At 39.1% G+C, this 13,632-nt stretch overlaps 1 protein-coding gene across 3 annotated transcripts in view; it reads right to left on the bottom strand.

Annotated features, from left to right (window-relative positions):
- The window catches only part of BNC2 (basonuclin zinc finger protein 2), a 332,785-nt gene that overhangs the window by 18,728 nt on the left and 300,425 nt on the right, over positions 1-13,632 (bottom strand). For all 3 annotated transcript variants that reach the window (XM_063321447.1, XM_063321449.1, XM_063321448.1), the window contains exon 5: positions 3,705-5,671. In XM_063321447.1, coding sequence (XP_063177517.1) covers positions 3,705-5,671 — 1,967 coding nt within the window. The remainder of the gene's footprint in view (positions 1-3,704; positions 5,672-13,632) is intronic.

Below are 13,632 nucleotides of genomic sequence, written 5' to 3'. Positions count from 1 at the left end.
GTCAGGCTTTGCTTTCCTCTGCCCTGCGTTGAAACAACATGTGTGAGGTGGGACTCCTGAATCTTCTGGTTACCTTGACCCTAATTTACAAAGAATAGCAGTGTTTAGTCAAAGATCTCAGAAGATATTCCAACCTTTCTGGCAGAAGGATATTTACACAGGAGTTGACCTTGGCACAAATGATGTAGGAATGGTGAAGCTGGATTTAGTCAACCCTTAACACGAATTGCTACAGGATGCATTCCACAGCAGAGCACTGCAGCTGCGACATGGATAAAATACCCTCCTTCAGTCAAAGCAGCACTGCATTTGCTCCTAACACGATCTGCTGCCTCTGGTAACTAGCAGTTTGTATCACAACTCCGCCCTTGCAAAGCCCATTTTACAACACCCACTGCCAACAATTCGGAGTTTTGTGTACGTACAGGACAGCGTGAATATATTCAAGACTTTGATTAACTAGAATTGCATTGGAAAAGGTCTTAAGCCATACCAGATGCCCCTAAAAAAAACCTATGTTATTTATCTACATGTAAGCTTGTATTTTCTTTTAGAACATAACTGGAGTTATGAGTTTTAGATCTCTAACTAGTTCTAATAGGATTAATATTATTAATACAATACTAGAATATTATTAATAAAATGACTAAAAATAAAGATAATAACATCATAAGATTCTATAAGCTATGGGATAGCTAGATTTCTAATTTCATTAAGAAGCTAGTACTGAAAAAATTATTTAATTTTCATTTTCAAAGCAAGGAAATTCTAAGCTTCTCTAGCTAGTGTGATTCACAACACAAGCAAATCACACAGACTTTTTATAATGTGTCCAAAATGGAACACCATTACATGACAAATATTATCCAGGAATTATTATTGTGTGCTTTAGCTAGCTATTTTTTATTTCTCCTACAGCAATTAATAGCAAAATGCTTCTGAGCTTGTAAGTGAAATTGATTTAAGTGGCTGGAAGAAGTTCTCACTTTACAATGCTATTAATTCAGCTACCCAGTTATCTTTGAGGTGCTCTCCATAATCTGAAAAGCTCGAAATTGTATACTTAGGTAATGACTCTCTCTAAAATAAATGTGTATATCCAAAATGAATACCATCAAAAAATAAAAATCTGAATGGAAAAATCTTTAGGGCAATTAAACAGTTTGCAATAAAAACCAAAGCAACCCACCAAAAAACTTCTACTTCCTAACTTTATTTTTAAAAAACTTTTTTTCTTTTGAGGAAATATTAGAAAATAATGCTTAAAATGTTTACTTCAATATTTCATCCACTTTGTTTTATATGCTGTACATATGCTTTCACTTCTGCAAATTGCTATACATTGCACTTCTGGATAAGAATGGATAGCCCAGGGAAGTTTTAAAGATGTTTCTTGATCAAGTATCTGAAAGAATTATCAAGAACCATGAGAGTGTTACTTGGTTCTTTCAAGGCATTTCCAGGCAACTGTTGCAAACCAGGAGTCTAATGAACTTACAAAACCATGAAGCCTGAATGGGCACAGAAACCGTACCACACCTTTGAATTTTTTGAAGTGTATAACCATTCTTAGATCTTTTCAATTAAATGATATAATATGCCTACACATTTATTTTATTCCAAGTGCAACACATAACCGAAACATATTCTGAATGTTGCTAGTTGCATTATATAAAAACTTAGTCTTGTACCTTACACAACTCAAAATGACACATAAATAATAATTTTATCTTTAAATATGCAGCCTGCATTTTAAGTTCCTGAATCAGATTTTTATTTTATGGCTTGCTTTCAATAAGCTTTATAGGAGTATCCTACATAGTTCACGAAATATTTTCAAAATGCACCCGTTTTTAATGTTCTTGTCTCAGAAATATTTTATGTATGTCATTACAGTCATCCCTTTCTTAGAACATATAAATCCCTACTATGATAACTTTAGTATTAGCATGATCTATCAATGGATTCACGATGAAATTTAATACATTGCATAAAGTTCCAAATCCTAAAGCTAGCTTCTTCTTTCTTCACATGCGAATACAAAGCTGTTTTGCTTAGTACATGACTACCTTTTCATGATTCATTTGAGATAACACCAAACAAGCCAAATTATTGACTAACAAAACCTGTGCAGTTTCAGGAACTAAACTCAGCGTAGATTATGGCACTGACTCACATGCTTCCCTTGTCAAACTCAAGTCTCATAAAAGTTATCTGGATACCCCAAGAAGGGAGTCTTAATTTAGTTTTACCTGCTTCATGTCTAGGGGTTTCATCCTACTGAAATGCAAACTCTAGATTGTCCTTCTTAGCTGTTTTTAAGTTGTATTCTTATGTGTATTCCTGTTTTTCTGTTTAGTAGACTTCATAAATAGTAACAGAAGACATGACATATTTGGGGACTGGAATCTCCATCAAAATAGTGAGTTTTGGCTCCTTGGTATCCTCAACACTAACTTGCGTTCATTTTATATGACATGATATATTCACTTTCAAACCACATCAATTTAAATGGAAAAAAAAAAAAAGAAGCTGTGTGTGAGATGTTTAGCTAGGTTTAATTTCCTTCTTGTGTCTGCTGAATTTTTACAACTTAATGGAAAAATATGAAACACAAGTAAAGGAAAAGAGATGACCCAACTCGCCATCGCTTCATGAACCAGAGAGATTTTGTTATGTGACAATATGATCATCATCACATGCAAGAGCTTTTATCCACAAGTATGAAATAACTGTGTTATCCTACCACCTTGACAAATTCCATTTATATTACTTTTTCCTCAGGAATCAAAAAGAATAGTGTATTAAAAAAAACCCCAAACCTATGAGTTTAAGGACCAGCTGCTTCTGTTTAAGCCCAACTGTTTCAGCATTGATGTAGCATAGCTAGGGCATGATGTCATCTGAAGGGCCAGCAGAATATACCCTTGTTGATCTTAAAAATATGTAGGGGTCTAGCCTCTCTTCTCTGAGTGTGCATAATTCCCATCAGTGGGGAAAGGAGTTACCCACATGCAGAAAAGAAGAAAAAGTAGACTAAATGACCATAGTGGATAGAAAGGTGCATAAGTTCTACTAAAGAAAGAGACAACTATTTTCTTAATATTTACTTGTTCCCGCTACAAAATAGCAGCTACTTTTAAAAATTGAAGAGAGGAAAGAATAGTCTTCTAATGCTTCCTGTTTGCTTTTATATGATCCTATGGGGATGGAAAGCATTCTTTTATTCCAGTCCTTCCGTTCTCTCTCTCCATCCATTCATCCAACCGTCCAGCCACCCCTTCCCCTCCTTCCTAGTTCTATGTTTTGATATGCATGCATCAAGATATTTGTATTGTATATAATTTACTATATATTTAATAGCAGCTTTTCTTGTTTTAAAAGCTGCAGGGAGAAGAAAATAAATGTAATAAAAGCTGCAGCTTATAAACAGAAGTACAATACACATGTTCACAGGCACACAGAAAGAATAACGACATTTATTATCTAGCCAGTCACTTAAGAGAATGGCACAAAGTATACTATTCTGAATGCCAAGCAACAATGAAAATCTTAAAGTGATAAAACTCTCTCAATGCCATGGGAACACAATTGTCACTTGTCATTACTGTGCATCTCTCTGTTTCTTCATATATCCTAAACTGCCTATTCTTACATAATTCAACACATTTAATAATGTAGAAAATAAATTAATATTTACTGACCTGTCTCTGCTTCTCCGTGATGGGAACGCAGCGTTACAGCCAGCCACTGTGCAGACATGCATCTCTTTTAAATGAACGTTTCTGTAGTGAAGCTTCACACTGTAGGAACTCTTGAAACTTTTCTTGCACACATAGCAGATCTTGGGGTCTGGGCTGGAGCACATTTCCCCTTCTGGGGAAAACTTCTGAGGGCTGCTGTAGTTGAATGTAGAAGCAAAACTTTCATGAAGGGCAGCCATACTGGCACTGCCTCCATTGTACAGTCCATATTGGCTCATGTAGAACATATCATATGTAGGGTCTGTATACTCTTCCTTCACTTTAATGACATCCTGGTTGGAAGAGTCATTGTGGTTTTCATCTGGTCTGTCACTGTGCATCATAGACTTTTCACCAGGTTCATGGAGGCGATCATCGCCTTCCATGGATTCCTCACACAATTTAGGCTCTGACGACTCCGACTCATTTTCATAGTCTCTCTCGTGCTCCTGGTCTTCTGATGTCATGCTGTCTGCCCTTCTTATGTCTGGTCTGGAAATGCATCGGCTTCTGTCACTTTTGGAAAAGTCTTTCACAGACAGGCCTGGGCTCATTTCCTCCTGAGAATGGCAGTGATTGTCATGACCAATGTCATTCACCATCGTGCTGCTGTCATTCACCTCTTCATCCTCATCATCAAACTCATCGGCAGTATCGATAACTTCCTTTTCAATTTTAACTGGCATACTCGACTTCCTTGGCTTCTTCTTGGGGGCAAGGTCAGCATTAGGCTCTGGGGTGGGCATCAGCACTGAAGGTACTGATGACTCTGAAGGAGGAGGGGGATGCTGCTCCATGCCACTCACTGCTGGTATTATTGGACTGGTAGGGAGTGAGGTTGGAGGACTCACCATCTCTCCAGGAGTAAGTAAATTTCTGTAAAAAGGAGGAACAGGTTGGACAGTCTTTAAAGCCGGGAACACCAGCTGACTGGGAAGAGGGTTCTGTAGTACAGGATCTAGAGGGGGAGTGGTGAACCCCATCGGTGGACGCCCAGGGCTTGTTAAAGTTAGGTTGGATTTTGTACTTGCTATGACCGGAGTGGCAGCACCTGATGTAGCACGAATTAGATCTTTGTCGCGGTTATTCCTTAGCATAGGCATGTGGAGGCGGGGATTGGGGTTAGCACTGTGGCGATTGCGGCTTCTGAGAGAGCTGAAGACCATGTTGCAGCCCTCAATAGTGCACCGGTGCTTGATCTTCAGGTGAACGGCATTGTAGTGGATTTTTAGAGTACCTTTGTCATAGAACGTTTTGCCGCATGCATTGCAAAACACTCTTCCTTTCCTGGAGGCTGACCCCATTCTCCTCATTCTGTGAATGCGGAACGAGCTTTTAGTGTGTTCTGTTTTCGATAAATCATTGACAGGCGTAGGTGTCTGAACAGGAGAGACGCAGGCTGGCTCAGTTTTAGGCTCAACATTTGTGATGCTGGTCAAAGCATTCCTGCTGGATGTTTGCTCATTCTTGAAAGGCGTAGGGGAAACTTCAGATTCACTGCTCTCATTATATTCATTTTGGGTTGTAAGGCTTGGTTCACGGAGCCTCATTGCCGGCTGTTCCAGCAGGAGGCCATTTGGAGGCAGCCCCAGCAGCGGAGCCGAGACTGGATTTATGTATTGGAATGGAAGCAGGAATGCAAGGCTATTTGGGATGTTTTCAAAATGATGAATGCTGGAAGGGTTGCTATTCTCCAGGTGAGCAAGGAGACTTGGGCTCCTGGTGCGATTATTGCTTTCAATAAAAGTCCTTATATCTGAATCTGTCTTTGAAGATGGCACAGCCACAGCCTGCCCTTCTTTTTCTTGAATTGCCATCAGCTCCACAATGGATTTGGTTTCTCCAAATCTCAGGAACTGCTGAAGGGTAATGATCTCTTCTTCCCTGGACATGATGGCCCAGCGGTCCAGCACCTTGCCTGCAGCGTCCTAGAGGCCATATCAAAGAAACAACAAAGACAAACACAAAGAAAAAACTTATTGATTCTGCATAATTATTGAATTCAACAGAAGGTGCTCTGCTGCCTGAACATGAAACACTAAGCTCAAAAAACAACATGCAAACAGCATTAATAGAACTCGACCAAAAAATGCAGACTTTCCAGCCATGCAAACATAGTAATTAGAGTCACAGTCAGTAAAACAGATTGAGTTTAATGATGTCAGAGCAAACAAAATGTAGACCACAGGGATCTGTGATCTAAAATGCTTTCAGTACTTTTATTTTAACAACAGTGATCTATGTACAATGCTACTTTTTAGCATACATTAGCGTAAAACATGAACTGCTGCTGTGCACTCCATTGTAAAATATAGAAAAATGTACCTTAATCTCTATTAAATGGTGACACTTTAAGAAAAAGCTAAATAAATGCATTTGATAGATTTGCTTCTTAAATATAAGCAGATGTAAGACTGAAGACACTCATGGGCCATCTCACAAGAAATTTTGATGCAAGGCAAAAAGTCTTAAAAATAGCACATAATACTTGTACCTTACTCCTTTCTCCCCCTCACCCCACCTCCGATAGCACTACTGAAACACACTTTCATTATAAACTTGCATCAAAAGGTAGAAATTCGGACACTGTTTTTAAGACTAACTGGACTGTTCCTGCCAATTGATTGTAAGTGTCCAATCTTGGTATGGTTTAGACTTAAGAGATGACTTCTTTGCAGTCTTGTTATAAATGACAGTTAAAAATATGTAAAAAGTAAGCATCTGATGGATCTAGATAGCATAAATGTGTAAAAATGTTGTCTCTTAACATTGCCTTCTGATAGCAAGGGAAAAATCCAGAGAGAATACACATCAGTAATCACTAGACTATCTGTTGTTAAATATACATTAAAAAGCATTTCACACTTTCATTTTTGCTAGTAAGCATGAGATTTGCCTGAAGGTAGGACTTAAAAATTCTGCAATGTAATGTCAGGCAATCCATTCCAGCATGTATTGATAAAAACATATTAAAATACTTATATAATGAATACATCGTTTTATTGGCATCTTTACTTTTGGGCAAATGCTGGACATAACACCAGCACAGTAACTATAACCAACAAGCACTGTTGCAAGCCATCAAACCAGAATTATTCCAATGCTTCCTCATGCATTAAACAGTATGAAAGCCTCGTAAGATACTCCTCCGTACTGTCTCTGATTTTTTAAAATCTTGGATCTCAGCTTCAGAACTTCATCTGAACACTTTGGAATACACACTATTGCAAAAACCACTAGCTCTTGCTTGATTATGAAGCCTGCAAATACCTTTCTTCCCCCCCACCCCCAGCCCCAGACCAGGTCTTATTTATTTATTTGTTTATTTATCTTCAGTCCTCAGAGGACTGATTCTTCTCTCCCCTCACATTTTCTGGAGTACTGGAAAATGCAATTTGCCCCAAATAGTAAAGCATATATTTATTTGGTTACAGCTCATTTTACTATTTCAGTTCTCATCTGTGTCACCCCTCCGGATACATAGTTAATGACAAAGGTCAAAGCCATGTATGTTTCAGTACCTTAGATCCGACTGCAAAACCTTTAGAAAGGCTCTACACATGACCATTCACAATCAAAGGCTACAACACTATGAAACACTCACAGCAATAAATTATGGAAAATCTTACCCAGCTGATACAGATGGAAAGCCCCAGAAACCATCTCTATGCAGAAAATGTCCAGCATGTATTTACACAGTGATGAAGGAAACACCATGATGCAGGCACTGGTCCAGATTTGCAGCATTAGTCAGGAAATGTCCCCGCCTTTGAACACCTTTAAGCACTGTGGACATGTCTCATTTCTAGGCCCTCCCAGTTCTACCTTTCTGATGGAGTAGTATATTACAGGCAGTCAGTGCTATATAGTAGAAATCATCCAGAACATCAAAATGGGGCAAGTGGAAGGAGAAAAAAACCACCAACACCACAAACAATTAAAGGACAGGTTCACATTTTAAAGCTCTAAGACTGTATTTTTTTTCCCCATCCAACTAACTCTGGCTACTCTCCCTGTGAGTGTGACCTAGAGCTTCTTAAACCTACTTCTCCCAGAACTTCTCCCCACCAACCATACCTGTTCTACATTTGAGTAATCCCTACCTGGAACTGCAAAACCAGACTCAGTTCAGATTTTGGTCTCTAGGCCATCGCTGCCACCTCTAACCCAATCTATACGCACACATTTCTAATCCCAAGCCACAAGTATTAATTCCTTCTAATTGTAACTTGCATTGTTTGAAGATGGAACTAACATCGTCTAATTTACACTGCCTACATGTATTGAATTAGGACTCCTGTCTGCAGCCAGCCGCAGGCTGCTTTGTAATGTACTACTGGTAGTAATTTGTTTTGTTTTTGCTTTAATTTGTAAATCATTCACAGGCTTATGTAACAGATGGATGCTTTACAAAAACGGATATTTAAGTAAATAAAAATTAAATACAGCCAGCAGGACAATAACTCACTAGAAGAGTAGGTACAGATCCTGTAACAGACTCCCACATGTAAGTGGAAGGTGGTGTCACACAGTCCCTCACCTGGCGGCAGCGCACCCAGCTCTTTGCATGCACAGAACTGGCAAACATTGTCATCTCAACGCGAGGGCTCCCACTATGCTTGCGGGGAGTTATTCCACAGCTTCGCTGGGAGAAGACGGCTGTTGGCTACAGAAGCCACCTCTCAGTGAGACGCCACCACCCTTTGTTTCATTTAGCTTCGGGATTTGCAAAGAGGAGGGCCAGACCTTCAGCAGCCGCCAAGTCCCCCTGATCAGAGGAACTGGCAGTCAAGGGTGTGACTGTCACGGGCTTACCCTCGCTGTCATAGAAACAGCAGGGCATCAGAACGCTGCTCTTAAATGATGCTTGCCTACTCCTACAAGTTATATTGAACTATATATCTTGGCAATTTTCAGGAAGAAGTTGTTTGGCTTTTTTCCCCCAGCAAAAGTAAAGAAAAATCACAGAGATGCCTGTATTTCACAGAAAACCCACTACTTATGGATATTGAGTAGCATATGCTTCAATATTTACATAGTGATGGTTTCCCATAAATCATTTTATTATGCAAAACTAGATAAAGAGCAAATAGGAATGTCATTTTTTGATAAAACTTAAAATTAACAAAAAAATCTAACCATTATCCCCTTTGAATTAAGCTATAACTAGCTAGGGATCTCTCCGTATATGGTAATACTTGATTAGAGGTTCAAGTCCTTTCTTACATGTAATCGATTTCTTGTTTCTTACAATCTCTCACGTTAAATTTTCTCCCCAAAGCCATTAAATCATATCCATATTTAAATATTTCATGACAAAAGGTTCCAATTTATATTACTTTTCTCAGCTCACAACTGATTAAACCTAGCCTCCTGTGACAATGTGTACAAGGAAGTCAGTGAGCATAGAGATACCAGTGCACGCTTACAGCTCTAAAACAGGCAGTAGACAAGCCCAATCCCTACAGCATGCTGTGATGCTCGTCCTTCTTTGCCCAGCCAGCCTTGTTTTTATTTTTATTTTATTTTATTTTATATGTGCGGGTAGCTCTCTCACCATTTCAGATGGAGAAAATCTTTTAATCTCTAAATCATATTAAACTAACCTCCAAGGATACAAGACATAATCTTGAATCTTTTTCTAACTCTAAGCACACACTTGACTATTATTTGCATAGATACGGATTCACATACACACATACTACATTAGATCTATAGAGCAATGTCATGGTTAATCACCCGGAACCTGCCTCCTGATTTTTGCTGATCATATGTTAGCAAGAGATGTGTCAGGATGTTAGGCTACATCTCGTCTTAAACTTCTGGGTCAGATAAAAAAAGTTACGGGTGTCAAGATCATTATCTTGGATGACACAAACAGGCTACAACAAAAGGTGGACACAAAGATCACTCTAATTTTTAGGAGCTTAACTGGGGAGGATTGTGATGAGTCTTCATTTCCTGAGGTCCTTTACCCTTTACAAATTTCAAGTTTTCAATTCAGCTTTAAAACCTCCTAATTTATAAGCTGCCTATTTAGAAAATAAGGACAGTCTACACAAACATACACTATACACATACACTGTAAACCTTGAATTTTTGTTATGAAATCAGTTGTTTTAAACTCTCACTTTCTGTGAGAAGCTCCGTTGACTCCTGTGCCTGCACTACCTGCAGGTAATTTTTTATGTCTGCGCTCACACGGACACATGTATGTACATACACATACACACTACAGACATTTCGTGGTTCCATTTTAATCTTACTAATTAACTTCTTGGCATAGGTAAAATGTATATATACACCTGGCTGACTACACAGTGAGAGATTAAGAGTTGAGATTAATAGAAAAATTTTAAAAAGTTAGAATTGCTTCTTAAACAAGCCTCATGTTCTGGGAAGCACTCAAGGATTATTTTCGGGCACCATTGTGATAACTTCCGAGAACCACGCAAAGTTACACAGAAAAACACATAGCTAGCCTTCATATTTTAGCAAGTTTGCATATGCGCCATGAACTACTGCCTTTGATGCATATCAGCTAAGTATCTATGTTACAAAATATTACGTTGATACACGTTTGATTAAATAATTAAGCAAGCCTGGTGTTTATGACAAATCTTTCTTCTATAAGCCCTTCTTAAAGAGCTATACATTTCCTAGCTGATCTCAAAGAAACATTTTGAGTGCAGCTGTAAGAGTTGAAAAGCAGACTGAAAGATATTCATTTGGTCATACTATAATTGCAGAGGATGGTTTTAATTAGGGTGTAGACAGAAAAAAAAAAATCAACATTTGTTTCTAATAAAGAAAAGCCTACATAATTTCCATGATTTAGGGTTTGTTGTTTTTATTTGGCTGAATTTCCCAGGAGCATCGCTCTGTTTCCCAATTAAATTTCAAGCTGTTACACTATGGGTAGTCCTACTACTCCTGGGGTAGAAGTTACCAAAAGTGTGCAGCAGCCCACCAACCCACATCAGTACAGATTAGGACAGAAGTAAGCCCTGTGTCTAGTTTCCCACAGAAATGTACACTCAGACATACAGTCACATCCTCATTTTCCTGATAGATGTTTTTACCATGCTGAACCCAACCCACCTTTGCTCCTGTAAACATGAAGAAAAGGTGTGTGTACTTAGTCACCATGACGGTACATGTGCAACTGATATGAGATTTAACACACCCAGCCTGCAAAGAGCCATGGTTAAATTTTTTCCCCCTCGTCCATCACTTCTCATCCACCTCCCACCAGCCCCCCTTCACCAACTGAAACCATATGAAAACAAACTCATGTTTAAGCGTCAGCAGTCCCTTCCTTGAGTTACACTCTTGCAGCAGTAACAAACGCAGCACAGCACTACCGAGTTCTCAGTCAATAACGGAAATCTTTACCTTTTGGCTTCACTGCAGCCTCCACTCCGCTAGAAAAATCAAAAGCAATGGATCTTCTTCCTTTCTGACACCCCCTTTCTTTTACCCATTGTTTTCTTTGCCCCAAAGACACAGGGTATGCGTGAGGATACCAGTATGTTACCGCAGGGGAAGAGAAGCAGCATGTCTTTCCCCAAAGTATCACTGAGAACAACACTGGCAGTATATATTCAAATGAAAAGTAACATGCTGGAGATTTTATTTAGTTATATGCATGCTTATATATATTTACTTTTTTTGCCAGGTTTGTAACAGTACTTGCCCTGGTTACTCCTTAAACTCCAGGTCTCTCCTTATGTGTTCAGCAGCAAAGATCTTTGCATTTTGACCAAAAGGACTCCCAAAGACCTTTGTGAGCTTTACTAACTGATAATGTAGACAGCGGGTCAAATCTGGCTACACTTTAGATCCGTAGCAATTGCACTTTAAATCCAGAGTAATTCCACTGACCAGGTTGGAAAGTAATTTTGACATAACTTAGCCCTGAAACATGATGTGGAGCCAAATCTGTTTGAATATATATCAGGGGCATACCACCATGGTAGAGCACAGCGGCTGTGTAACGATGCACAGGAGCGCTGCTCAACGGTTTCAGAGTGAAAGTGAGGAACACCATGTCCTGCTGAAACTGCAGATGGAACGTAAGGAGGTGGAATGCAATAACCGCAGCTGAAACCCAGCCAGGACACTGCCGTTAACCACCCACGCTCTTGCTAAATGGCCTACAGGGTCTTTACTGACCAAAAGTATGCAGGTCCTCTGTTTTACATCTCATCCCAAAGCCGTATGCCAGCAGCACAGACCCCTGCACAAGCAACCTGCTGGAGCACTCGTTCTGGACTATCTTGCAGGGAGGGGTATGAAAATACTGGATGACTCCTTTCAGGAGTTGCACGACTCCTTCCAGGGACTGAACTTCCGCATAGGGCACCCCAATTGCAGAACGCCTCTTCATTTTTCAGGTTCACCAACCTTTAAATACATTTGAAAGCATTGCCCTGAAAGATGATGACACTGTCAAATGTCAACTATAAAGCATCCGTGTGAACTTGGGGTAGGGGAGAGAGTCTCTTACTGTTTTCAGAAAAGAAACGATAATTTTACTTCTTCCCTGCCCTTCATGAATGTGTATTCACCCCTGCACCTCCAGTAAAACTATTAGGATGCAGGGGCACTAGTTTTAAATGCTTCTTCTGATTTTTAAAACATATTGTTTGACTTTTGATAAAATATTCACTTTGTTATGGAATGCTCTTGATTACGGACCAGATAAGAATGTATAATTCACAAGACGATGATTTTTTCTTATTTTTTTCTGAATAACACTGCATAGAGCATTTTTATTTTTAAAACTGACAGAACACTGTGGGGTTACAATGTGTTTAATGACAGCAGTTTGAGCTTTATTCAATCACAGCAACTACATCAAGCCTCTTTACAACCGGGTGCCCAACAAGTTTTTTTCACAGTAAACCTCTGTCCACACTTGGAGGAAAAGAATCTCAGCACAGCCAGAGCCTGATACTCTTCTTGCATTTACTAGTTTTACAGTGGTATAACTCCTATGATGTCAAAAAAACTTGCTTTGATTTTCAGCTGTCATGTTGGTGACAACTATTAAATGGCAAAATTTCTCACTAATTGATAACCACGGAACTCCTGTTAGCATGGATGTATATTGACTCAGGAGATTTAAGAAGATCCAAAGTCATCTTTCAGCAGTTGTCATTATCTCATTATCTGGCATTTGTTTTGAAATAGCAGTGCCACTTCCCAAGTATTTTGCCCTCTCCCCCCAAGAACTGCACAAATTTTCAAATGCAAATATTTATTCCCTTCACCATCAGTTCTATTTGAGACTTTCAAAAGATTTCTAAAGACTTTCCTAAATGAGGAGTTAACATGGAGTAACCACAGGCTTTATGGTATCTGGTCACAAAAACATTTTTAATGCACACTGAAGGTTAGGCATCTTTTCCTCACACTCATCAAACGGTAGAATATCAAGATTTTATAGAAATTAGGTATTTTAATTCCTTAAACATCTTTGAGACCCACAACCTTAGACTCCCACATATAGAGGAGTATTTCGATACCTTTGCTTCTCTACAACTTGAGAGAGTGGAAAATTCATTGAAATGTCTCTGAAGAAGCTTTGCCACTAACTTGTGGGAAGTAACAGAGTGTTTGCCCTTAGGCAGACATGGCTCCTAGGGGCAATCAAACCACCAAGCACACAGCATATGAAGGCAAACATCTTAGACTGCATGAGGTGCCATGGGGGCTTTCCAGGATAGGATGTAAACAGAGACACAAACATGGCAAACCACTGAAATAATTCCAGCTATAAATTAACTGTACAACACAATTTTGCATGTAAGTGGGTAGGAAATGCGCAGCATGTACATAACCATAGCAATGAATGATCTTCATACTAATTTTCACCAATTTTTGC

This window comes from Chroicocephalus ridibundus, chromosome Z (genome assembly GCF_963924245.1).
Source record: "Chroicocephalus ridibundus chromosome Z, bChrRid1.1, whole genome shotgun sequence".
In the NCBI taxonomy this organism is placed as follows: domain Eukaryota; kingdom Metazoa; phylum Chordata; class Aves; order Charadriiformes; family Laridae; genus Chroicocephalus; species Chroicocephalus ridibundus.
The sequence above is the reverse complement of the archived record's forward strand: the minus strand, read 5'-3'. Positions and strand labels throughout refer to the sequence as shown.